The sequence below is a fragment of the Aethalodelphis obliquidens genome, unplaced genomic scaffold, assembly GCF_003676395.1.
Source record: "Aethalodelphis obliquidens isolate GAN/ISIS:26980383/991018 unplaced genomic scaffold, ASM367639v1 scaffold56, whole genome shotgun sequence".
Taxonomy (NCBI): domain Eukaryota; kingdom Metazoa; phylum Chordata; class Mammalia; order Artiodactyla; family Delphinidae; genus Aethalodelphis; species Aethalodelphis obliquidens.
This window is the reverse complement of record NW_020838000.1, coordinates 11,450,964-11,474,151: the sequence shown is the minus strand read 5'-3', so window position 1 is coordinate 11,474,151 and position 23,188 is coordinate 11,450,964. Positions and strand designations below refer to the sequence as shown.

Here is a 23,188-nt window from a genome sequence, read left to right as displayed (position 1 = left end):
CTGGGTGATGGCAGAAGCCTAGCTCTGCCATACATTTCAAGCCTCTGTTTGTGTTACATCTGTTGACATTCCATTGGCTAGAGCAGGTACTGTGTCTGAGACAAGAGGGAGGGACGAGAGAAGTACCCTTTGTACACCATGAGCACCAGGCAAGAGTGACTGTATAACAGAGATAACACAAAGAATTGGGACCACTAATTCAGCCTCATCTAGTGCCTAACTCCGCCAGGTCATCTTGAGTTTATTTCTTTTTTGGAGGTTTTTCAATGGTTTTTCCAGTCCTCATTTTCTCTGTTGTGAGAGGGAAACTACCAGCCCTCCCTTGTTGGCCATCTCAGAGGCTGCAGGGTGTTTATGAAATAATCAAAACCACCTCCATGTGTAGTTAGAAGAATTGGAAATGGGAGAACTTTGGAGACAGATATCTTGAACAATTTTCTTCTCTTCCCCTATTTATATGTAATATTAGCATGAAATAGTATTTTTTTAATCATTTCTTATTTTTTAAATTTACTTTTTATTGAGGTAACATTGGTTTATATCATTTAAGTTTCATGTGTGCAACATTATATTTCTACTTCTGTACACACTACAGTGTGCTTACCACCAAAAATTTAGTTTCTGTCCATCATCATTCAGTTGATCCCCTTTACCCATTTTGCCCTCCTCCCTGCCCCTCCCCATCTGGTAACTATTACTCTGTCCTCTGTATCTATATGCTTGCTTTGGTTTGGTTTAGTTCATTTATTTTACTTTTTTTGTTTGTTTGTTTTTTATATTCCACATATGAGTGAAATCATGGTATTTTTCTTTCTCAGTCTGACATTTAACTTAGCATAATACACTCAGGGTCCATCCACGTTGTTGCAAATGGCAAGATTTCACCTTTTTTTAATGGCTGAGTAATATTCCATTGCATATTTATACCACATCTTCATCCATTGATGGGCACTTAGGTTGCTCCTATATCTTGGCTATTGTAAATAAAGCTATGGTGAACATAGGGGTGCATATATCTTTTTGAATTTGTATTTTCTTATTCTTTGGATAAATACCCCAAAATAGCTGGATCTTATGGTAGTTCTAAATGTCGAGAAATTTCCACTCTGTTTTCCACAGTGGCTGCACCAGTTTACATTCCCACAGTATATGAGGTTTCCTTTTCTACACATCCTTTCCAACACTTACTATTTCTCATCTTTTTGATAATAGCCATTCTGACGGATGAGAGGTGATGGCTCATTGTAGTTTTGATTTGCATTTCCCTTATAATTAGTGATGGTGAACATCTTTTCATATGTCTGCCAGCCAACTGTATGTCTTCTTTGGAAAGATGTTTGTTCAGCTCCTCTGCCCACTTTTTGTTTAGGTTGTTTGTTTTTTTGTTGTTGAGTTGTATGAGTTCTTTATATATATTGGACATTAACCCCTTATCAGATATATGACTTGCATATATCTTCTCCCACTCAGTAGGTTGTCTGTTTGTTTTGTTGATGGTTCCTTTTGCTGTGCAGAAGCTTTTTAGTTTGGTGTAGTCCCATTTATTTATTTTTGCTTTTGTTTCTCTTGCCCGAGGAGACATAGCTAGAAAGATTTTTGCTAAGACTGATGTCAGAGAGCATGCTGCTTATGTTTTCTTTTAGTGGTTGTGTGCTTTCAGGTCTTTAATTCATTTTGAGTTAATTTTTGTGTATGGTGAGAGATAGTGGTCTAGTTTCACTTTTTTGCATGTAGTTGTCCAGTTTTCCCAACACCATTTAAGAGACTGTCCTTTCTCCATTGTATGTTCTGTGCTCTTTTGTTGTCCACATGTGTGGGTTTATTTCTGTCTGGATGATGATTTACCTGTTGATGTAAGTGGGGTGTTAAAGCCCTTTCTGTTACTGTGTTGCTGTCAGTTTCTCCCTTTAGGTCTGTTAATAATTGTTTTGTATACTTTGGTGCTCCTATGTTAGGTGTATATATGTGTATTAATCACTGTTATGTCTTTTCGATGAATCGTCCTGTTTATCGTTATATACTGTCCATCTTTGTCTTTTGTTACCTTTTTTTGGCTTGAAGTCTATTTTACTTGATATGAGTTTGGCTACATTCCCTCTCTTTAGGCTGTAATTTGGAGTGTCATCTTCCATCCCTTCACTTTGATCCTGTGTCTGTCTGCAGAGCTGAGGTGAGTCTCCTGGAGGCAGCATATAGCTGAGTCTTGTTTTTAATCCATCTGGCCACTCTGTGTCTTTTGATTGGTGAAGTCAACCAATTTAAATTTAGGGTGATTATTGAGAGATGAGGACTTAGTACTGCCATTTAATCTTTTGTTTTCTGGTTGCTCTATATCTTCATTGTTTCTTTTTCCTTGTGTTTCTGTTTGCCATTTTGGTTTGGTGGTTTTCTGTGATATTTTTCTCAGTTTCCTAATTTTTTTTTTTTTTGGCGGTACGCAGGCGTCTCATTGTTGTGGCCTCTCCCGTTGCGGAGCACAGGCTCCGGACGCGCAGGCTCAGCGGCCATGGCTCACGGGCCTAGCTGCTCTGCGGCATGTGGGATCTTCCCAGACTGGGACACGAACCCGTGTCGCCTGCATCGGCAGGCAGACTCTCAACCACTGTGCCACTAGGGAAGCCCCCTCATTTTTTTAATGTTTCCTGTCTGTGCTCTAGATTTACGTTTGTGGTTACCATGAGGTTTGTATAAAACATCGCATAGGTAAAATAATCCTTTTTCTACTGGCATCTTCATTTACCTCTGTGGGTTCTGTCCTTTTCCGCTTCCCTCTTTGTCATTTTGTTGTCTTAAACGATCCCTTTTATGTTGTGAGTTTGTTACCAAATTGAAGTAGCTATAGTTAGTTTTTCTTCTTTCCTCCCCCCTTTAACCTCCTTTATTATGCTATAATAAAGTGTTTAAAAACCTGTTCTTATAAAGAGTTGCTATTTTCTGAGTCTGTCTATTTATCACCTTACTCAAAGTTCTATTTACTTCTGCCTTTTTGTTTCTGGTAGATGGCAGGTCTAGTGTTGATGAACTCCCTCAGCTTTTGTTTGTCTGGGAAACTCTTTATTTCTCCTTCATATGTGAGTGATAACTTTGCTGGCTAGAGTATTCTTGGGTCACAGTTTTTATCTTTCAGTGTTTTGAGAATGTTATTCCATTCCTTCCTGCCTGTAGAGTTTCTGCTGAGAAATCTGCTGGTAGCCTGAGTGGGGTTCCTTTGTAGGTTACCTTTAAAATTCTTTCTTTGTCATTGATTTTTGACAATTTTAGTATAATATGTCTTGGAGAAGGTCTTTTTTTTTTTTTTTTTGCGGTACTCGGGCCTCTCACTGTTATGGCCTCTCCTGTTGCGGGGCAACAGGCTCCGAACGCGCAGGCTCAGCAGCCATGGCTCACGGGCGCAACTGCTCCGCGGCATGTGGGATCTTCCTGGACCGGGGCACGAACCCGTGTCCCCTGCATCAGCAGGTGGACTCTCAACCACTGCGCCACCAGGGAAGCCCGGAGAAGGTCTTTTTGCATTGAGGTAATTAGGTATTCTCTTAGCTTCATGGACTTGTATATCTGGTTCCTTCCCCAGACTTGGGAAGTTCTCAGCTATTATTTCTTTAAATAAACTCTTTGTTTCCTTCTCCTTCTCTTCTCCTGGGATACCTATTAGCCTAATGTTGTCCTTCCTAAAGGAGTCTGATAGATCTTGTAGAATTTCCTCAGTTTTTAAATATCTTATTTCTCTTTCTTCTTCTACTTTTAGATTTCTAGTTTTCTATCTTTGAGCTCACTAATTCTCTCTTCCATATGGTCTGCTCTATTTCCAGTGCTTTCTAATTGCATTCTCCAACTCGTTTATTGAGTTCTTCAGCTTCAGATTTCTGTTTGGTTCTTTTTTTGAGTTTTAGTCTCTTTGGTAAAGTGTACCTTCTGTTCATTAGTTTTATTCCTGAGCTCATTGAACTGTCTCTGTGAGTTTTCTTGTAGCTTGTTGAGTTTCTTCATGACAGCTATTTGGAATTCTCTGTCAGATCTCAGTATTCTTTGACTTCAGTTTCTGGAGAATTTTCATTTCCTTTTTGTGGTACAGTGTTACTGTGGTTCTTCATGGTGCTTGATGAGTTATTCCTCTTCCTGTGTCTTTGAAGTAGTAAAAACCTTTCTACTTGATTGTAATGACTCAACAGGTTGGAAGTTAGAGGTCTTTCTCTTTGTTTTCCAGTAAGTGGCCCGACAGCACAGGTTTTTAATTTCTTTTACCTGAGCTGCCTCTGGTTATATTTGAGAGTCTACAGTTTCCACCCTCCACTGCCTCTGTTAGAGGTGTCGCCCTGTGACCTCATTAGTGCTTCTTGTGCCTCTGGTGTTGTTGGTGCTTTGCTGCTGCCAGTGTTGCTGGCGTCATTGCCTGGGGCACCAGGATAGTGAGCTCTCCTGCCATGTCCAGGATCCTCTGAGTCTCAGGCTCCACTGTCACAGGGTGAGGGGGAGGATGGGGTGGAGCTGGGATTGCATGGGCATCTCTGCCATGTCTGGAATTGTAAGGTTCGAGGGCTTTGCTGCTGTGGGTGGAGGTGGGGGGGGCCAGAGTTGTGGGTGCCTCTGTGGCTGGAGGGATGGGGTCTCAGGCCCCACTGCTGTTCCTGCCCAGTTACCTGTGATTGCTGCTGTGGGGGAAGGGCAGAGTCATGTGTACACCTCCCCTGCTGCTACCATGTTCTCTGGGGCTGCAGGCTTAGCTGCCATGGTCAGAGGTCCAGGACTACAGTCACCACCTGTACTGTTCTCCTGGTTCTACCTCCTCTGTTTGTTCCAGTCCACCCACCTCTAGATGTACAGATAAGTGGAATTCTCCTGCATCTGGTGTGTTGGGCAGAGGCACCTTTGTTGAGTTGTGGATGTTTTACTGGTTGTATATTAAAGGGGAGACACAAAGGGAGCATCTGACTCCACCATGATGTTGACATCACTGTGATAATATTCTTATTTCTCTGTTAGCCTGAATTTCTTTTGAAATTTGTATACTCTAAATGCCGATGCTTTTACATCCTCAGAACAAGTACTTTTTTTTTGCTTTTAGAAATTTGAATTTTATTCTAAATCAGGTTAGTTTGGATGTTTGAATTTTATCCTGAATCTTACTTCCGTTAGTTGAATCATTGATAGTTAAAATAAAAGCTGTGAAAAGATATTCATTTAATTTTCTTATATCTTAAACTCTTTAAGAATGAGCATCATATGTTTTGTGGCTTTTAGTTTCCATTCATAACGCCTTGTGAATGAATTTATGAGTACTGTATTTGATGTCATCAAATCTTTGCATTAAAAAGAATGTCAGTCAGGCGAAATCATTCCCTTAATTTAAGCTGTGGCTTGGAGGAGAAACAACTCAGTTTCTTTGTCCTTTATGTTGTAAATGGTATGTCCTTGGACTTTGTGGAGGTATTGGGTGGGGGAGTAATAGTTTGCTATATGCTGTTGGGCTGTTGGGACTTTTTATGTCTCTCTCCAATAGTTTTTAACCTAGTCTTGTAAATGAGTATATATGCCCACTGATCTTCAGCCCTGACTAAAAATATAACAATTTAAATCCTAAGAAAAGAGGTAGCTATTTTTACTCTTCTATGGTATTGCTGATATTTATGGTAGGAAATATTATAATAGCAGTATGTTCACTTGGTTCAGTTTAAGTCCCAGGATAATTGAGTATATGAAGGAAACCTGATAGTAACATTTGGTATAATCTCTTTATCAATTGTGTTATAAGGTGAAAATTTGTTTATCTTGATAGTGTGAGACTGTTTATGAACATCGTTTAATCCATACCTTTTTTTCCCTCTTAGCCCCCTTTCTGTGTCATCCCAATCTGTGGATACGCTATGGTGCTGTGGGATTTATCACAGTGGTAGCTCACCAAATAAGCACAGCTGATGTCTACTGCAAACTGATGCCTTACCTTGACCCATATATTACTCAACCAATAATACAGGTATGCATGTTCCAACTTAGAATCAATCTTCCCTCCAAACTGTGCTCCTTTAAAGAAAGGTTTAGAGAGTCCTATTTTTATTTAAAATTTTAAAGATTTAAATTGGGCTACAGCATTTTCACATTCCTTTCAAGTTAGTTAATGTTAATGGAACAAATACTTTGGAAGGTGAGAGAAGTTCAAGAGACTTACGTGTACATCACGTTGTATGTAACGCAGCACTCGGTAGTTCATCCTTTTTCCTTTTGTGCAGTGTTGTAAAGCATCTGGTATTAAGTGAAATATAGCAGAAACGTATATTAATGGACCTGCTTTTGTCATAAAAGTACAACTGATTTCAGTCCAACTCCACATTTATAATAAATTTGAAAAAGGATTTTTCAGAAGTTTGTTTTTGGAGCACTAACTGGTTCTGTTTTTTGTTTTTTTTTTTTAAATCTAATGACTACCCCACCCCTCTTGCTCCCTCCCTCCCCCCGCTTACCAAGCAGTGTAGCACTTGATGATAAACTTTGGGTCTTTGGTTTGTACAAGGCAGTTATTTACCAGTTTGTCAGTGTTTATACCCTTCATTTTGCTGGACAGCCAACTATCAAAATAGATATTTAAATTGAATGGACTGTTGAGAGATGATTCTGGCTGTTAAAACATCCTAAAATGTCCTATTTTTTTTTACTAAAACTCTAATTTTGCTTTTGCAAATTCCCATTCCTCTCTAGCTTTCTCTTACTTGTATAAGGCCCAGTGTGCCTTCCCTGTGGTTGGAGAAAATGGCCATGGATATCCTCTGCAAACAAGTGGCTTTGACTGCCTTCAATCCTTACTTTTCATAATAGATTAATCCAATTTGTGAAATCATCATTCTCTATTTCATAGAGTTTGTAGATTTTAAAATTTTTATCCCAAGAAAAATTTATATATCCGTGAAAGATGGATAATATTGCTAGAAAATATGTCCCCACTTTTTGAAGTTTATTAAGGCTTCCTTGGAAATCAGGTCTAGAGATTCCTACTACTTTGACTACATATTGTATTTAGAAGTTTGGCTCTTAAACTCATAATGAAAGAAAGAGAAAGTGTTTCGGGGATTGAAAATTGCATGTGTTTGTAATAACTTTTAGTTGTGGCTTACTAAAATAAATCTGATATATAAGTGGTTTGTTAGAAATCACCATTCTCTTTGTTTTCTCAGAAATTATTATTATTGTTACTTTTTGCTTTTATCATTGTTTTATATTTTGAAAGGCCAGGCTCAGGAGTTGAGAGACTGATTATATGCTTCATAATTTTTACCTTTCTGCAGTTTGGATTAGACAAAAGATACCTTTTTATGCTGGTTTCTACTGGCCAACTTACCAGGTAGTTAAATATATCTAAAGAAAGTCCTCTTGGTTACTGTTTAGTAATGCTCATCCTTTTTATTGTAAGTGCATTGGCAAGGAGAATATTCTTGGGGATTAAAAAAGGAGGGATTTTATGAACTCTGTGGAGAGAGTAATGTTTTTTAGAAGTGGTTGAAGCTATTGGGAAAACCTGATGACTGAAGGGTGGCCCTGTGGCTGTTGAGCATCTTCTCTGGATCAGTACTTTTGGCTACTTGACCTGTGAACTGCAGGTACTTTTTAGATCTGGGAAGTCATCTGACATTTTGGGATCTAGAAAACTTGGGATCTAAACTTTTCTAGTCTGAGTATTTATTAGTAGTATTCAAGTATGATAGACACAGATGTCTACTCAGATGCTAACAATGAATGAAGAAATACCCTAGCTCTCTAAAGGTCACTGGTATTCTTTTTTCTTCTAAGCAAAAATTGCAGATATTGATATCTCCCATTTTCTTAGAAAATGAATATCTATGTTAACTTTACACAGGTTATGTATTTATTGAGTTTGAAAACAGATGTACTCTATGTTGTATCTTTGGCTGATTCTTTTTATTTTTCTAATATAGATTGAAAGAAAACTTGTTCTACTCAGTGTTTTAAAAGAGCCAGTAAGTCGTTCTATATTTGATTATGCTTTGAGGTCTAAAGATATTACTAGCTTGTTCAGACATCTTCACATGCGTCAGAAGAAACGAAATGGGTCTCTTCCTGACTGCCCTCCACCTGAGGACCCTGCCATAGCACAGCTTCTGAAGAAATTGCTCTCACAGGTTGTATCATCTTTCTGAAATCTTAACATTTAAATGCAAAATTTATAAAAACATTGAGGTATACATGTCACTCTTAAAAATATTTAAAAATATTTTGATTAAGTTGTATCATAACAAATGAGTAAATAAATCTGGCAAATATGCATTTGCTTTGGTATCTAAGACATATTATAATGATGATAAGGCATTGGATTGAGCTAAATAAAGGAATCATGAGAGACCTAGTAAGTTTTTTGTGATTACTGGCTATGTAAATGAGGGAAAGAGTAGGTATAACCTTAGATTTAAGTAATATTCTTGATTGCATTTCATATTTCATCAAAAATATAATGAAATTCAGTTAAAAGGAACATTACAAAACACAGATGCAATGCAGAAAAATCCTGGTTTATTTCAATTCGAATTTAGAGAGTCTTCACTATGTGCAAACAGCTAAAATAACTGGGGTTTGTAATGCGTCTTAGATTGAATAAACCAGCAGTTTACTGCTGTATCTTAAAAGTCTGTGAATTTGGATCCTTTTAACAAATCTCGTTAGAATTAGGAAATAATCTTTTTATTATGCTTGGCATTAGTAAGTCCTCTTTAGAAATATTAAATCTAGATTCAGCATCCTGTTTTAGGAGGGATGTGTAGATCCTGGAGAAGACAAGGTAGGAGTGAAACTGGTTAGAAATAAAGGCTATGGTTTCTGAATAAATGTTCTTTGAGACTTAAAGTGAATACTGAGGGACACCTGACTGTCCTTAAGTCTGCAGGACGTCTTGCTTAAGAGAATGAGTATCAGTCATTGTCTTGTCTAAGAGAAAAGAAGATGAGAAAATACTTCCATCGCAGAGAGAGAATTGGTCAGCTTTGGGCTGTAAATCCTTTCATGTATTGTACTTGTCACTGAATGTACAGCGCTGTTTGATGCCCAGACATTGGTTTGGGTGATTGAATGTTGGAATAGGCTTCTGTGGGAGGCTGGTCAATAACCGTCTTGGTTCTTTTAGGTCTAAGTTTATCTGGAAACTAGAGCTGCCTCTGAATGTCCCTTCTAGGCCAGTGGTTCTATTTCCTGTATTTCAGAGGACTTCCCTTTGATGTGACTTGAATTGCCAGAGAGCTTTTTCTTTGAGTTTTCTTTTGACATTGGCTTGTACATTAGATGTATTTTCCAGTTTATGGAAAATTGGGTATTGAATCACATTTTTCAGTTGTTTCTCCTGAGTAAGTAATCCTTAACAAGATTTCAGCATGCAGTAAAAACCACTCCAATTTAGATGTTTCTTTGAGCTTGGGTGGTGCGATTCTTTGTATTATTCTCTCTCCTGCAAATCCTATATATTAAGTTGAAAGCTTCTATACTGAAGTTTTCTCTTCTTTGTAAGTCATTAGTTACTTCAGGGAGCCATTGCAGTTCCTAATACTTGCTTTTCACCTTGCTGCAGGTGTCAGTTTTCCATTGCCATGGGTAAAAGGAGGGAGAGGGACAGGACAATTTCTATAGCCTTTCTACTTCCTGCTTCCTACTGCTCTTCTCTCAAACCCTCCCACCATTGCTGCTGCCTTGGTGCCAGCCCCCATCACTGGTGCCATGATGAAATCACTAAACCCACTGACTTGTATTCCTCTACGTGTCAGTGCTTGATGTATTCATTCATCTCTCATTTGTATGAGTGGAAAAGGGGAATATGGAATTCCCTGTTTTATGTTGTTTCTGTGAATAATAATCTTAGGAGACTCCTCAGGGGCAGGAATACTCTTTATTAAGGTGTAGTTGCTGCTGGTGGAAGGAACAGCAGGCCAGAGTATCTGAGGTCCTCAGAAGTAACAGCGCAACACTGGCTTCCGTTGTTTGAGGACATACAGTGAGTCTATACCTTCTATATTGTGTGACTGTCCTTGAAATAAGCTTGAACGATAGTTAGCACCATTTTATTAGATAAGAACACTGAGGCTCAGCAAGCCTAGTTAATTAACTTCCTGTGTGCACACAGTTCAGTAAGTTTCAAAGCTAACATTGGAACCTGAACCTGTCTTTACTCCACATGTCCCCCACTGTGCCATCTTGCCTCTCAGAATAAACAGAGGACAGGGAGCTAAAGCTGGAAGGCTTGCTTGAGTTTTATGTGGACTTAGGAAGAAGTCGTTGGGCGGCTCACCTCTTCCAGTCCTTTGCGAGCCCTTTCTCTGCCTTTCCTTCTTTTTGGTCCCTGCACTACCGAGTTTCTTGGGATTACTAGAAGAGGCTTGGAGCCAGGGGGCGCTTTGGAAGTAGGAATTGAATCCTTTTCCTAAAGTCAGGGATACAGAGGGAAGAGACATGTTTTTAGCCTCCGCAAGTGGGAATTCTGAAACCTCCTGCAGAATTTTTTTTTACTTGGGCTTCTGCAGTGCTCTTTAGTGTAGGACCACTTGAGGACACTTGAGATACAATGTGAGTAAAATAGGCCTTTCCAGAGCAGCCTAGCATTGTTTCTGTGGTATGTTCAGAGCACCAGATAATAGACTTAAAGAACACTTTTGGAACATGTGGGAGTTGGAATCTGCCTATACTCCAGATTTTCAATAGGTCTTACCATCTGGAGATGACAAATGGCAGGGCTGTTTTAGATTGATCTCATCTGTGAGAGCTCCCTGGTTTTTTTTTCTTATTTATTAAATCAGACACTAATACAGAGTACAAAATGATTTCACTCTTTACTTTAAAAAATGACAAATACTTGACATTTTAAACTTTTAAATATTTTTAATTAAAAATTTTTTTGACTGGGTAGTATAGATACAAGGTGTAAAATTGAAAAGGTATATAAGAAGATATATAATAAAATGTAAGTATAATAAAATGTATAATAAAATGTAAGTTTTCCTCTAACCTCTGACTCCTGGCCATCCATTTTGCATTCTCTGTTGATTGTGACTTTTATGCTGTTGGGTGCTGAATCCCTTTATACAGTTGGCCTTCTATATCCATGTGTTCCACATCCATGAATTCAACCAACTGTGGATCGAAAATATGAAAAAAAAAAAAAACAACTCCAGAAAGTTCCAAAAAGCAAAACTTGAATTTGCCTCATGCTGGTAACTATTTACATAGTTGTATTTACAACTGTTTACATAGCACTTACATTGTTTTAGGTATTGTAAATTATCTAGAGATGATTTAAAGTATATAGGAGGATGTGTGTAGGTTCCATGCAAATACTACGCTGCCATTTTGTATAAGGGACTTGAGCATCTGTGTATTTTGTTATCCACAGGGATCCTGTGGATGGCTGTATAGTGTTAGATTTGTTCTACAGTTAAAGTTACTTGGAATTGGTTTGATCCTGTTAAGCCTTGTTATTGAGCTTTGTTAGGGCAGATCCAGAGCAACCTTGGGTCAGTGGCCAATTTAGCTTGACTGCTAAGGACTTGTGAAGACATGATGCTCTGTCTGGTGAGGTCTCTCATCTCTGGCTGGTAGGAACATGAGTGATCTCCAGCCCTGTGTGAGCTCTGGGATTGTTTGGCTTACTGCTTTCTGGTTGCCTTTCTCTGGTCCCAGGTGATCCTGTTCACACACATGTAGTTCAGCACTCAGTGGAAGGCTGGAGGAGCCCTGACCATAGCTCTTGCTCTGTGCCACGTCCCCCTTCTCCAGGTCTCTGCCCCACACATTTAGTCTTTTGGCTTCCTGGAACTCTGATTTGTCTCTTGAACGTGGCTTTATTGAATCCTGTTTGAGTTCCATGGCCTGGAAACTCTTCACAGAGTAAGCTGGGACAGTCATAGGACTCACCTTTAACTTGGGGAATCACAGCCATGTGCTTCCTGTTTTCTAGTGTCTGAAAGTGTTTCATATTTTTTTCTCTGGTTTTAAAGTTGTTTAAAATGGGAGGGTAAATCTTGTCCCTGTTATACATCATGGCCGGAAGCAGAAGTCTGAGGGCATGTTAATGGACTCACATTAGCATTGCACTTTGCTGGGCTTGACCTTTGGTTAGAGCAGAATCTCCCAGCTTGTTTTGCTTTTTCAAGATTGTCTTGGCTGTCCTTTGTCCTTTGCATTTCCATATACATTTTCCAAATGATGTGTCCAAATATTTCATCTTGTCACTTCAATAAAAAAAAATTGTTGGTATGTTGATTGAGATTGCATTGGAACCTATAGGAGAGAATCAGATCTTGACAGTGAGTCTTCCAGTCCATGAACATGGTACGTGTCTTCATTTAATTAGATCTTTAATATATCACAATAATGTTTTATGGTTTACTTTGTAGAGCTTTATGCATCTTTAATTATAAATATTTTGGGTATTTGACTTTTAATGCTATTATAATTGGTATATTAAAAAATTGTTTTTGCAGCTGGTATATAGAAAAAATTTGTTCACTGATCTTGTATCCAGCAACCTTGTCTGACTTAGCAATTCTAATAACTTGCTTATGTGCTTCTTTTGAGTTTGTACATTCACAGTCCTACCATGTGTGAATAGTAGTAACAATATTACTCATTTTTCCCCTATGTGAATCCTTTTGTTTTCCTTGCCTTATTTAAATGAGGAGGATCTTCAGTGTAGTGTAAATGGAATTTGTGATAGTGGGCATTCTTGTCTTATTTCTCATCTCAGTGGGAAAATTCTCAACATTATACTATTTAGTGTGATGTTTGTTAATAGTTTTTTTGGTACAATCTTTTTATTAGATTAAGGAAATTCTCTTCTATTTCTGGCTTGCTAAGAGGATTATTGTGGAAGAATGTTAAATTTTATCAAATGTCTTTATTGAGATCATTGCATGTTTTTTTTTTATATTGTTAATGTGGTTAACTATACTGATTTTCCTATGTCATATCAACCTTTTACACCTAGATTTTTTGACTAATCACAACTTAAGCATATTATATTTATATTTAAATACACTTATTGTAAAATACATAAAAATAATAAACTCAATAATATAAAGTAATATAAATATTATGCAAAATGTTTTTTTGCAGTCGATTTCGTTTGCTGATACTTATTTTTATTTAATTTTTTTTATTTAGACTCATGAATGACTTGTCCTTCAGTTTTCCTTTCTTGTAATTGTACTTGTCAGGGTTTTTTCTTTTTTTGATGGTGCACTTCTAACATTTTTTATAGAGATATAATTCACACACGATAAAATTCACTCTTTGAAAGTGTACAATTCACTGGTTTTTAGTGTATTCACAAAGTTGTGAAACCATCACCACTGTCTAATTCCAGAGCATTTTCATCAGCCTAAAAAGAAACCCCATTCCGGTTAGTTGTCATTTCTGCGTTTGCTTCTCCCCCTGGCAACCAGTAAATCTACTTTGTGTTTCTATGAATTTGCCTGTTTTGGATATTTCATGTAAATGGGATCGTACGATATGTGACTTTTGTGTCTGGCTGCTTTTGCTCTGCAAAATATGTTCAGAGCTCCTCCACGGTTGGGGTATCTCTCCGCTTCAGCCTTCATTATGGCCTTATGATGGCCTTCCCTTGTGTGGACTAAAGCAGAGCCTCCTTGTGAGCTGAAACATAGACTAAAAAAAAAAAGAGTAGAACTCTTACCACAGCTGTAAGATTGTCTAGGCAAATTTTAGGAGAAGTGTAAGTAAATGAATTTCAGGTTAATATTGGAAAATACTCAGTCAAGGATCCCTTATAATTATTGTATCACTACTTTAATGTTATTTTAAGAAACAAGGAATTTCTTAGCTTTCTGACTTTCTAGAGTTTATGTCCTCTTGTGCCAGCAGATTGTGACTATTATCTTAAACTCCAGTTTTAGAGGGATTTTATATCGAGGCCTTAGGGAATTGTCATTTTATTTTTGTTCGTTTGCATAATAAAAACATTCTAGAGGAGTCTGTGGATGGTTGGAAAGTTAAGAAAATGCAGAACTGTCCATGTACCAGAATATTTAAGTTGCACATTGAATTTGTTATTTAAATTAGTATTCTTTAGCTGTCAGACAATTTGAAGTGTCTTGGGTGGATTAACTTATTAAAATTTGATAATAACCGTATGAGATGGGTGCTAGTAATTATCCTCATTTTATAGATAAATAGAGGTCCAGAGAAAGTGGGTAGCTTGCCCAGGGTCATACAGATTGTAAGTAATGGGGCTGGAACTTGAACCGAGGTAACCTGACTCCAGTCATTCTGTTACCCTGGAATGCTGGTGGGTGTGTTTCTTACATTTGCCTGTCAGTCCCTGAGGTGTGCAGAATGCTTTATATATCAGAGTGCCTTCACAACAGTGTCACACTGCGTATTCTCAACACATCTAGGGACCAAGTTGAAGTACATACGCTTTCTTTTGCTTCATATTATATTTCCAGAATTTTTGTTTAGATACTAAATGTTTCTTTATTCAAAGTTATATATTAAAGATCTGCTAGTTACCAGGCACTGTATTAAGTTCTTTGGAGATTTCAAAGATGAATTATATTTGAATGTCGCCTTTTAGAAAGAATGTTAAGATATAAATCATGATACAAGGTAGAAGATGCCACAATAGAGGGAGAGTGTCTGGGAGATCAGAGTTATGAGATGTTGTTCTTTATTGATAAATTTCTGTTTCTCTTGCCTTTGCTTGCTTCATTTTACATTGACTCTGAAAGTTTAAACTGAGTGGTTTGACCCTTCAGCTGTTAGTCATTTTGAGGCCTGATATTACTTGCAAAAAAAAACCCCTAGGACATATGGTTTCATTTGGTTTTAGGGAATGACGGAGGAAGAGGAAGACAAACTCTTGGCACTGAAAGACTTCATGATGAAATCTAACAAAGCAAAGGCCAATATAGTGGACCAGAGCCATCTCCATGATAGTAGTCAGAAAGGTGTAATTGACCTGGCAGCCTTAGGCATAACTGGGAGACAAGTTGATCTTGTTAAAACCAAACAGGAACCAGATGACAAGCGAGGTTAGTACATTTATGTGTGTGTATGTTTAGCTTGTTATTATTAGTTATTTCATAAGGCTAGTTTTAGCTGATTAGTAGTAAAACTAAAAAGTCACATTTCCCAGATATAGAACTTTCAAATATAGTGAGTGAGTGACTCCATTACATAGTAGGAAGATTTGGGGGAGGAAAAGTGGAGAAGTGGACTAACAGTTAAGAAATTAAATAACCTTCCAAATTCACAGGTCTGTATGTGTCAGAGTCAGAATTCAAACCAAAGCCTGACTCCAAAGCCCTCCTCTTGCTTCTGTGGAAGTATATGATTGAAGGTGAAATTCTGTTTTTTAGTCCTTTAAACACCAACCCAAGGCCAATAGTCTATATGAAATGAGGTAAAGTTTCCTAGCTTGTCGCTAGTAGGTAACGCCCAGTGAATTGAAAAGAATAGTCTTGCAAAGGAGAGACTAGAGACACCTTCACCATTTGAAGTCTTGAGATTTAAAACTGTCGGCTTTTGTGACAGAGACATTGACTCTGTGTGAGGGTTTTAAGATCTCACGCATTCTTCCTTTAACCCTTTTTGGAGATACACTCACTTCCAAGCACATGGATCCCTCTATTTTAAGATCCCTCTATTCCAGTATCAGATTTTGAGGGCAGCTGACCAATTACATTTAAAAAAACTTCTAACTGCTGAACTTGGAATAAAGTATTTGCAACTTAATTATTAATGGTTTGCAGCCATAAAATGTAAAGTATTCATACAGGTTAATAAGAAAAACTGCAAGCATCCGAAAGAAAAATAGGGAAGGATTTGAACGTACAAGTGATAGAAGAATAGAAATACACATGTTTGAAAGGTCAACAATTAAATGAATGCAAATAGAAATGAGATGCCATTCTCTGCCTATGTGATTAGCAAAGACTGATGATGCCTGTGTTAGCAAGGGGGCAGGGAAATGGGCATTTTCACTCACTGTTGGTGAGATTATAAATTGAACATATTCTTTTTTTTTTTACTATTTGACTCACCATTGGAAATTTCTCATAGAAACGCTGACAGACATGTGAAGAAATATGTATAAGAATGTTCTCAGTGAAAAAGGAAATAATTGAAATGTCCATTAATAGGAGAATGGTTAAATGTTCAGCTGTATTAATTAATTAGGAGAAAAAGCAAGTTGTGAAACAGTATGTATTATTTAATTTTTGCAAAATAATATAGTAATATATCATTCAACTTTATAGTTTATGAGGTTTACAAAGTTATGGGAGCAATTCATGCTACATATTGGAATGCCAAAACTTTGTTACTTAGTGTACTTTTTATAATCAGAGTTTTTGAAAAAAGCGTTTCTCATCTATCTGTAGTCAGGAGGTGACCGTATTGCAATTGACTTTTTATTCTTTTTTTCCCCCCATGTAACTGATACTGGATATAGAGAGGTCATATTTAGCAGTGTGGTCAGTGACATTTGAAAAAGTTGTTTTTGTTGTTGGTTCTTCAGATAAAGTGGTTAGTTGAAATTGAGCTAGCCTTGGGAAACTAGGAAGCAATTAGGTCTAATTATTAACACTGTTGAAAGAGTGCATCTGTCCATCTGCCCCAGAGATGAAATGAGAGCTAACAAGTTTATATGTAAATATAAATAAATTGGCCGTCATAAAGAACAAATAGCACATGAAGTCCATTGCTGTCCCCCTCCCCACACAAAGAGCAATAAAAGCACATATTTGTTGTAGATTATTCTGAATCTTTTTTCATAGCTAGAAAACATGTAAAACAAGACTCAAATGTAAATGAAGAGTGGAAAAGCATGTTTGGGTCACTGGAACCACCAAGCATCCCACAGGCCCTACCTAAAGGGAGTGACCAGGAGATGATTCAGGCTGGGAAGCCGCCTCGTTCCGAGTCCTCTGCTGGCATTTGTGCCCCTTTGTCGACTTCTCCACAGGTATCATCATCCAGGCAGTAGAGCACCTTTTGTCTTTGGATCCCATTCTACTGTTTTGGATGTTTAAAGGCTGTGTACTGTACTGGAAAAATCAATACAGTGACTTCTCCTTTAGGGAGGATCTGTTTCTTTCTAAGAGAGGTTTATCTTTAACTTTATAGCTAAGGGGAGGTCTAGTATTGAAAGCACCAAAAAGGTCTCGTTTTAGAGTACTCACCAATAAAGTGGTCTGAAACTGTGGGTTGAAGATGTCATTATAAACTGTTATTCTAATTAGGCTGCAGTGAACCTTTAAAATCTTATTCTTCTTCTAATATAACATAATTATATCTGTAAAATAGCAAAAATACTTCTGGGAAGAAAAGGCCCAAGTTTGCTCTGTGTGAGAAATGTCATCATGATTTTGATATATTTGAAGTAAGTTTGTAATTTGAGGTAACTCTTCCCTAGCCAATTATATTTTAATTGAAAAATATGAATTGAACCAACTGATAAATTAAAATTCTCTTCAGTTAAATTAATGAGGATTTTTGTTTAACATTATTGCTACACTGATAATTTTTTTAAAATATAGAGTCCTGGAACTTGTGGTTAAACTGCATTTAAACTAGACTTTCATTGAAAAAAATGTCCTTGTATTTAAATGGATTTAAAAATTGGTACATTAATAAGGACAGAAGGCTGGTGTAATGAATAGAGAGAACATGGGTGCATTTTTATCATCAAATACACTTTGCTTGTGACACAAATATGTATATTCTTTTTGTTTTGCAGGTTCCAGAAGTGACAAACGTCCAAAATAGAAAACCAACAATACAGGTTTTAAGTAGTACAATTTTACCGTCCACCTACCAGATTCGGATCACAACGTGTAAAACTGAGCTTCAGCAACTCATACAACAGAAACGGGAGCAGTGTAATGCCGAGAGGATAGCTAAGCAGATGATGGAAAATGCTGAGTGGGAGAGTAAACCGCCACCACCTGGTAAATGTGCCATTGATAGGTAGTTGTATTCCAGCCCAGGTGCCAGAGCCTGGAATCTGATGGAAGAAACTGATAATCAGTTACAAGGCAAAGGAAGTGGGAACAAAACTGTCACTTTGAAAGCCCACACGAAGAACCAATAAGTGAGAAATCCCAAGTCATTATTTGTGAAATTTGGATCTTCTTAGCTGTGGCAGTGCCTTTTAGGCCACTAACCTACTGTTTTGTCCTGTCTGTGGTCCATGTTCCCCATTTAGAGTACTAGGTTTTACCTACCTGCTTAGTGTCATGCCACTTTCTCATTGAATGTCAGGCTTCTTAGAGTAAATTCTGGCTTTATATTTCTGAAGGGTTTAATATTAATTTTATTTAAACAAAAAGGTAAAAACATTTAGAAAATAATGGGTGCTTTAGAAAGAAAACAAAGTCACCTATAACCATCACTCAGCAATCATCAACATTAAGATTTTGGGGAAAGCACTTCTGTATTCTGAGAAGATTTAGAAGAAACTTAGAGATATTTCAGATGAAAATTGTATCTCACTGTGTTAACAGACATGCCTAGTGTTATATGGTAGAGCTAGTCTTTGATATTGGATTGGCAGATTTTTAAAAACATTTTTAATGAGTTTCTGTATAGATTTTAATAATAAAAATGTAGCTTGAAAACTGAGAAGAAATGTATAGTGTGCTTATGTGTAGAGACTGAAAAGTCATGTGAATCCCCACGGGCTTCCATTGTGAACTGAGGGGAAATTCTGGTGGAGAGCAATGGTTTAAAGATTTTAGAAATATTATTAAGTGGTAAGTGGCATCTTTAGTCACATAAATTTTTTTTTATAAAAATAAATATCCTGGAATGTTTAAGTTGTTTCTGTAATATAGTTCAATATGATTTACCAGCCCTGCTTTAAAAACAAAAAAAGTTGACCACACACTATTTTATGATAGAATCTGTCTTTATAAGAGGCATTTTAAAGTGGAGCTATACATTTTATTCAGTAATCCCAGAAAAGGTGTCAGATTTTGTGGTTCAGGAAATGTGCAGTGACTGTTGGGCTTCTGATTTTTTCTTTCCACACTTGAGTGGTTGTGTGAAATTGATTTTCTCTAGGGGGAAATGTTCAACCTAGCCTGCTAGATTATCTAGACTTCATGGCAAAGTGTTTTTGATTATTCTCAAATTCAGCATATCCTCCTTAGAAATCGCATTCAGCTGTTCTTTCCACACATTTGAGCTAGAGATCCAAGGGGAAACATTTTTCTATCATTGAGTATGCCAGGTTTGGCAATGGTCTTGGTTTCATTTTTGTTTCTTAGTAAAAGAAATAAGTTGATTTTAAAATGACTTTATTATTACTTAATTAGGCACAGTGCTGCTCCCAATACAGTATAATCTTCAGCATAGCTTTCTGTTTTGTTTTATTTTAAAATTGATTAATATTAAATATTATTAAATGTTATGCCTAATATAAAAGTTTATTTATCAAACATTGAAGATTGTTATATGCAAAGACCTATGCTAGTTATTGTGAATGATTCAGAATGAATAAGACATAGTCAGTTCTCTGGCCTCAGGGAATTTATAATTTATTAGAGGAAATTAATTATACACAAAAAGAATATACATAAACAGAAGTGTATAGATGTCATAAAGAAAGTACTAGAAAATCCTTGGGCATTCTGAGGCTATAATTTATAGTACTGTTTATACCAACCTGTTGATATCACAGAATAAATGATTGCAGGTAGGGAAGAAATAAATCAACATTTGGGTGTTTACTGTGGCCCTGGGACAGTGTTAGACTCTTTATATCTCATTTACCAATACAGTCATCCTTTGGGTTAAGTAATTTCCCCCTCATTTTACGTTTGAGTAAATTGAAGCTCACAGAGTTTAAATAAGTACCCCAAGGTCACACATGAGGGTGTGGTGGGTGTTTGAGGCTTTCAGGACTGGGCTGCCTCCCTAGTGCCTGATTTCTCTAGGTCAGGGTAGTCATTACCTCTTGCTATTAAACAAGTAGTCAGGGTTTTTCCGGGTAGCAGGTGACTATTGTGCCTTCTCAGACACTGGAGAAGGGCCCAGTGCAGTCTTTCTAAGGCTATGTGAACATGGGTGTCTTTCTCCATAGGCGATAGTATCTGTCATAGTCCAGTAGGGCACTCTGAATTGGCTAGCTGTTGGGACCCTTTGTTTAGTTCTTATGATTGTTCTCCTGTTGGCTGTTAGTGCTTGTAGCTGGGGGTGAAGGAAAGATTGTGTTTGTAAACTGCAACTTAAGACACACTCCTTTGCTTTTCCTTAGGGTGGCGGCCTAAGGGGCTACTAGTTGCACATCTTCATGAACACAAATCTGCTGTGAACCGCATTAGAGTCTCTGACGAACATTCACTTTTTGCCACATGTTCAAATGATGGCACAGTGAAAATCTGGAACAGTCAGAAGATGGAGGGGAAGACCACCACCACCAGGTAACCTATGCATAGGTGGAGAGTCCAATCATCCATCCATTCAGTCAGCAAGTATTTATTGAGTGCTCATTCCGCGACAGGTGCTATTTTAGCTACCAGCGATACAGTAATGATAAATGGACACAAATACATGTTCTGTGGAGCTTTCCTTCTAGTGGGAGGTGACAGACAATAAACAGTGTAAATAAGTAAAACATATAGTGTATTAGATGGTAAAATACATTATGGAGAAAAATTTGGCAAAAAAAGAGAGAGAGAATGCAGTAGGTTGGGTAGAGTAGAGTTTAAAGAACTCATCTGCTGCCTCACGGAGAAGATGTCATTTAAGGAGAGACCTGACAAAGGTGAGATAAAATGCCATGTGGATGTCTTGGGGAAGAGCATTCTAGGCAGCAGACACAGGGGCTTCAGAGGTTCTGAGGCAGAAAGATGTTTGGCATGTTTGAGGAAGAGCAGAAAGGTCTGTGTGAGTGGGAAAGAGGGTCAGAGGGCCCGAATTATACAGGGCCTTGCAGGCTATTGTGAAGGACTTGAACTTTGACTTTGAGTGAGATGGGAGCCTTTGGACAGTCCTGAGCGGTGGAGAGACATGATCTGAGTTAAACTTCCACAGAATTACTCTGGCTCTTGTGTTGAGAATAGACTGAAGAGGTGCAGGGCAGAAGTATTAGGAGGCTTTTTCTGTAATGGAGCGAGAGGGGGAAGTAGTGGGAAATGTTCAGATTCTGGGTATGTTTTGATGGTGGAGCCATCAAGATTTGCTGAATGGGTTAGAGGGAGTATGAGCATATGGGAAGAGTCAGAAAATGATGGAGTGTCCAGCTGTGTAAGGACAACACATATTGTAACATGACCCACTGGAGTAGTCAAGAGAGAAGTAATTATTGAAATCTTTAAGACTCTTCAAATGTGCATGATGTGATTATGATAAGTGGGATTATAAGAATTATTTTAGGTTTGTACAACTTTATAGTTATCTCCCTACTTGATATTCATGTTTGGTCTGGGTCTGAAAAGAAAGCTACTAGAAATCAAAATTGAATCTTATGTACATGAAAAGATGTGGGGAACCTCTGGTGCTTTTCACCTTATCAGTTCATTGACCAGAGTTAACTACAAAATGGTCAAACAACAAAATATCTTTGATAAACTAAAGTAATTCAAAAGTGTACTCCTTATCAACCTGATATGATTTTGTTCTGTTTATTTTTTAAAAAGAGCTCTATATTTTTACAACATGCTTAATTCTTTTTCATGTTCATTCTGTCTTGGCATTGCATTGGTAAGAACATAAATCGAAAACCAGTAAAAGAATTCTGGCTCCATGTAGCAATTTTTTGTCCATATTTTATTATGAAATTTTCAAACCTCAAGTAAAGTTGAGTTTTGCAGTGAACAAGCATATGCTTGCTGCTAGATTCTAAATAATTAATAATTTTACTATATTTGCTATGTCATGTAATTATCCATCCTCTTATCAATTCGTCTTTTAAAAATGTGTTTCAAAGTGAGTTGTAGACATGAGGAGACTTCCCCTAAAAACTTCAGCATGCATATTGTTAATATTTGTTTATATTTTTCCTTTTCTCTTTTGGTATAAAATTCATACTCTGTGAAGTACACAGATCTTAAATGTTCCGTGAGTTCCAGCAAATACACACACCTGTGCAGCTTAAACCACACTCAAGATACAGATGTAACCAGGACGAACCCTCATGTTCCTTTGCATGAAATCCCTGCCTCTTCCCTGCCTACAACCATTCTTTTGATTTTCCCCCACCATTATTAGCATTTTGATTAATATTTTAAAAACCTCTTCTGAATATTATTTTCCAAATGGTTCTTTGTTACTATCATCGTTAGTTGCATTCATTATTGCTTTTATTAGGAGGGTGAGTTTAATTGACTTGAGTAAACTTAACTTTGCAAAAACCTCTCTTGTTAATTCCAAATGATCTTTATCACAGAGCCATGCCTTCTGTATCCCAGTGTCATATTTTAGGCAGTGGTATACCAGAAAATGCGGCAATTTAGCTGACAGTAACTGTAGTCTTTGGGAAGTTTGTATGATGATTAGGAGATTGGGTTCCCTCTGGCCACAGCTGCTCTCTTGCTTTGCTGTAATACCTGCTCTCTTGTTTGTGGACTGTAGTAGGCCTTGGCTTGGAGGTGCTTCATTCTAGGTCCAGGGAGGGGAGGAGGGGAAGGGAATAGAAAGTGTTGCCTTCATCACATGCCTTTGTGAACTGATGGGAGAAGGAGGCCATTATTATTGCTAGAACCATGTGGTGAGCAGCTGGTGGCTGGGAAAGAGCAGCAAAAGTGATATTATATTTTCTTAGGAAATCTACTAGTACATTCTGACTACTGAGGCTTTTCCCTTATGCATTATGTTGGCTGACCACCCAGTTTCCAATTCTTACTTTCTCATTGAATTTGGATTCGTGATTTAGGCCATCTGGATCTTGGCTCTGCCATTTTCCTCTTTCTTATTTGACTTAAACTTTTAGTTTGTCCCCTGGGGACTAATTCTTGAAAAATTGCTGTTTTTCTACACTTTTACATAGATATTTTTCAATTTAATCCTTTGTAGTATTCTAAACTGTCTTTTACATATACACTTTTTGTGCAACCCCATTTTTGGCTCATTTAGCTTCTCAGTTTTAGGGAAGATTGATGTATTTGATACTTGCTGAATTTGATGGTAAAACATCTAAGTGGAGTTTTGTCCCAATGAAGAGTTGAAACAATATGAAGCATGTGCA

General features: G+C 37.4%; 1 protein-coding gene across 6 annotated transcripts in view; it reads left to right on the top strand.

Moving 5' to 3' along the window:
* Positions 1-23,188, top strand: part of PIK3R4 (phosphoinositide-3-kinase regulatory subunit 4) — a 73,643-nt gene that overhangs the window by 25,058 nt on the left and 25,397 nt on the right. For 4 of the 6 annotated variants that reach the window (XR_003428616.1, XM_027086600.1, XM_027086599.1 and 1 more), the window contains 6 exons: positions 5,826-5,971; positions 7,923-8,126; positions 14,828-15,029; positions 16,776-16,963; positions 17,738-17,948; positions 20,258-20,423. Coding sequence is in view for 5 of the 6 variants with exons in the window: in XM_027086600.1 (XP_026942401.1) it covers positions 5,826-5,971; positions 7,923-8,126; positions 14,828-15,029; positions 16,776-16,963; positions 17,738-17,948; positions 20,258-20,423 (1,117 nt within the window). In the remaining variant the exon portion in view is untranslated. The remainder of the gene's footprint in view (positions 1-5,825; positions 5,972-7,922; positions 8,127-14,827; positions 15,030-16,775; positions 16,964-17,737; positions 17,949-20,257; positions 20,424-23,188) is intronic. The other 2 variants (XM_027086602.1, XM_027086604.1) reach the window with 2 other exon arrangements.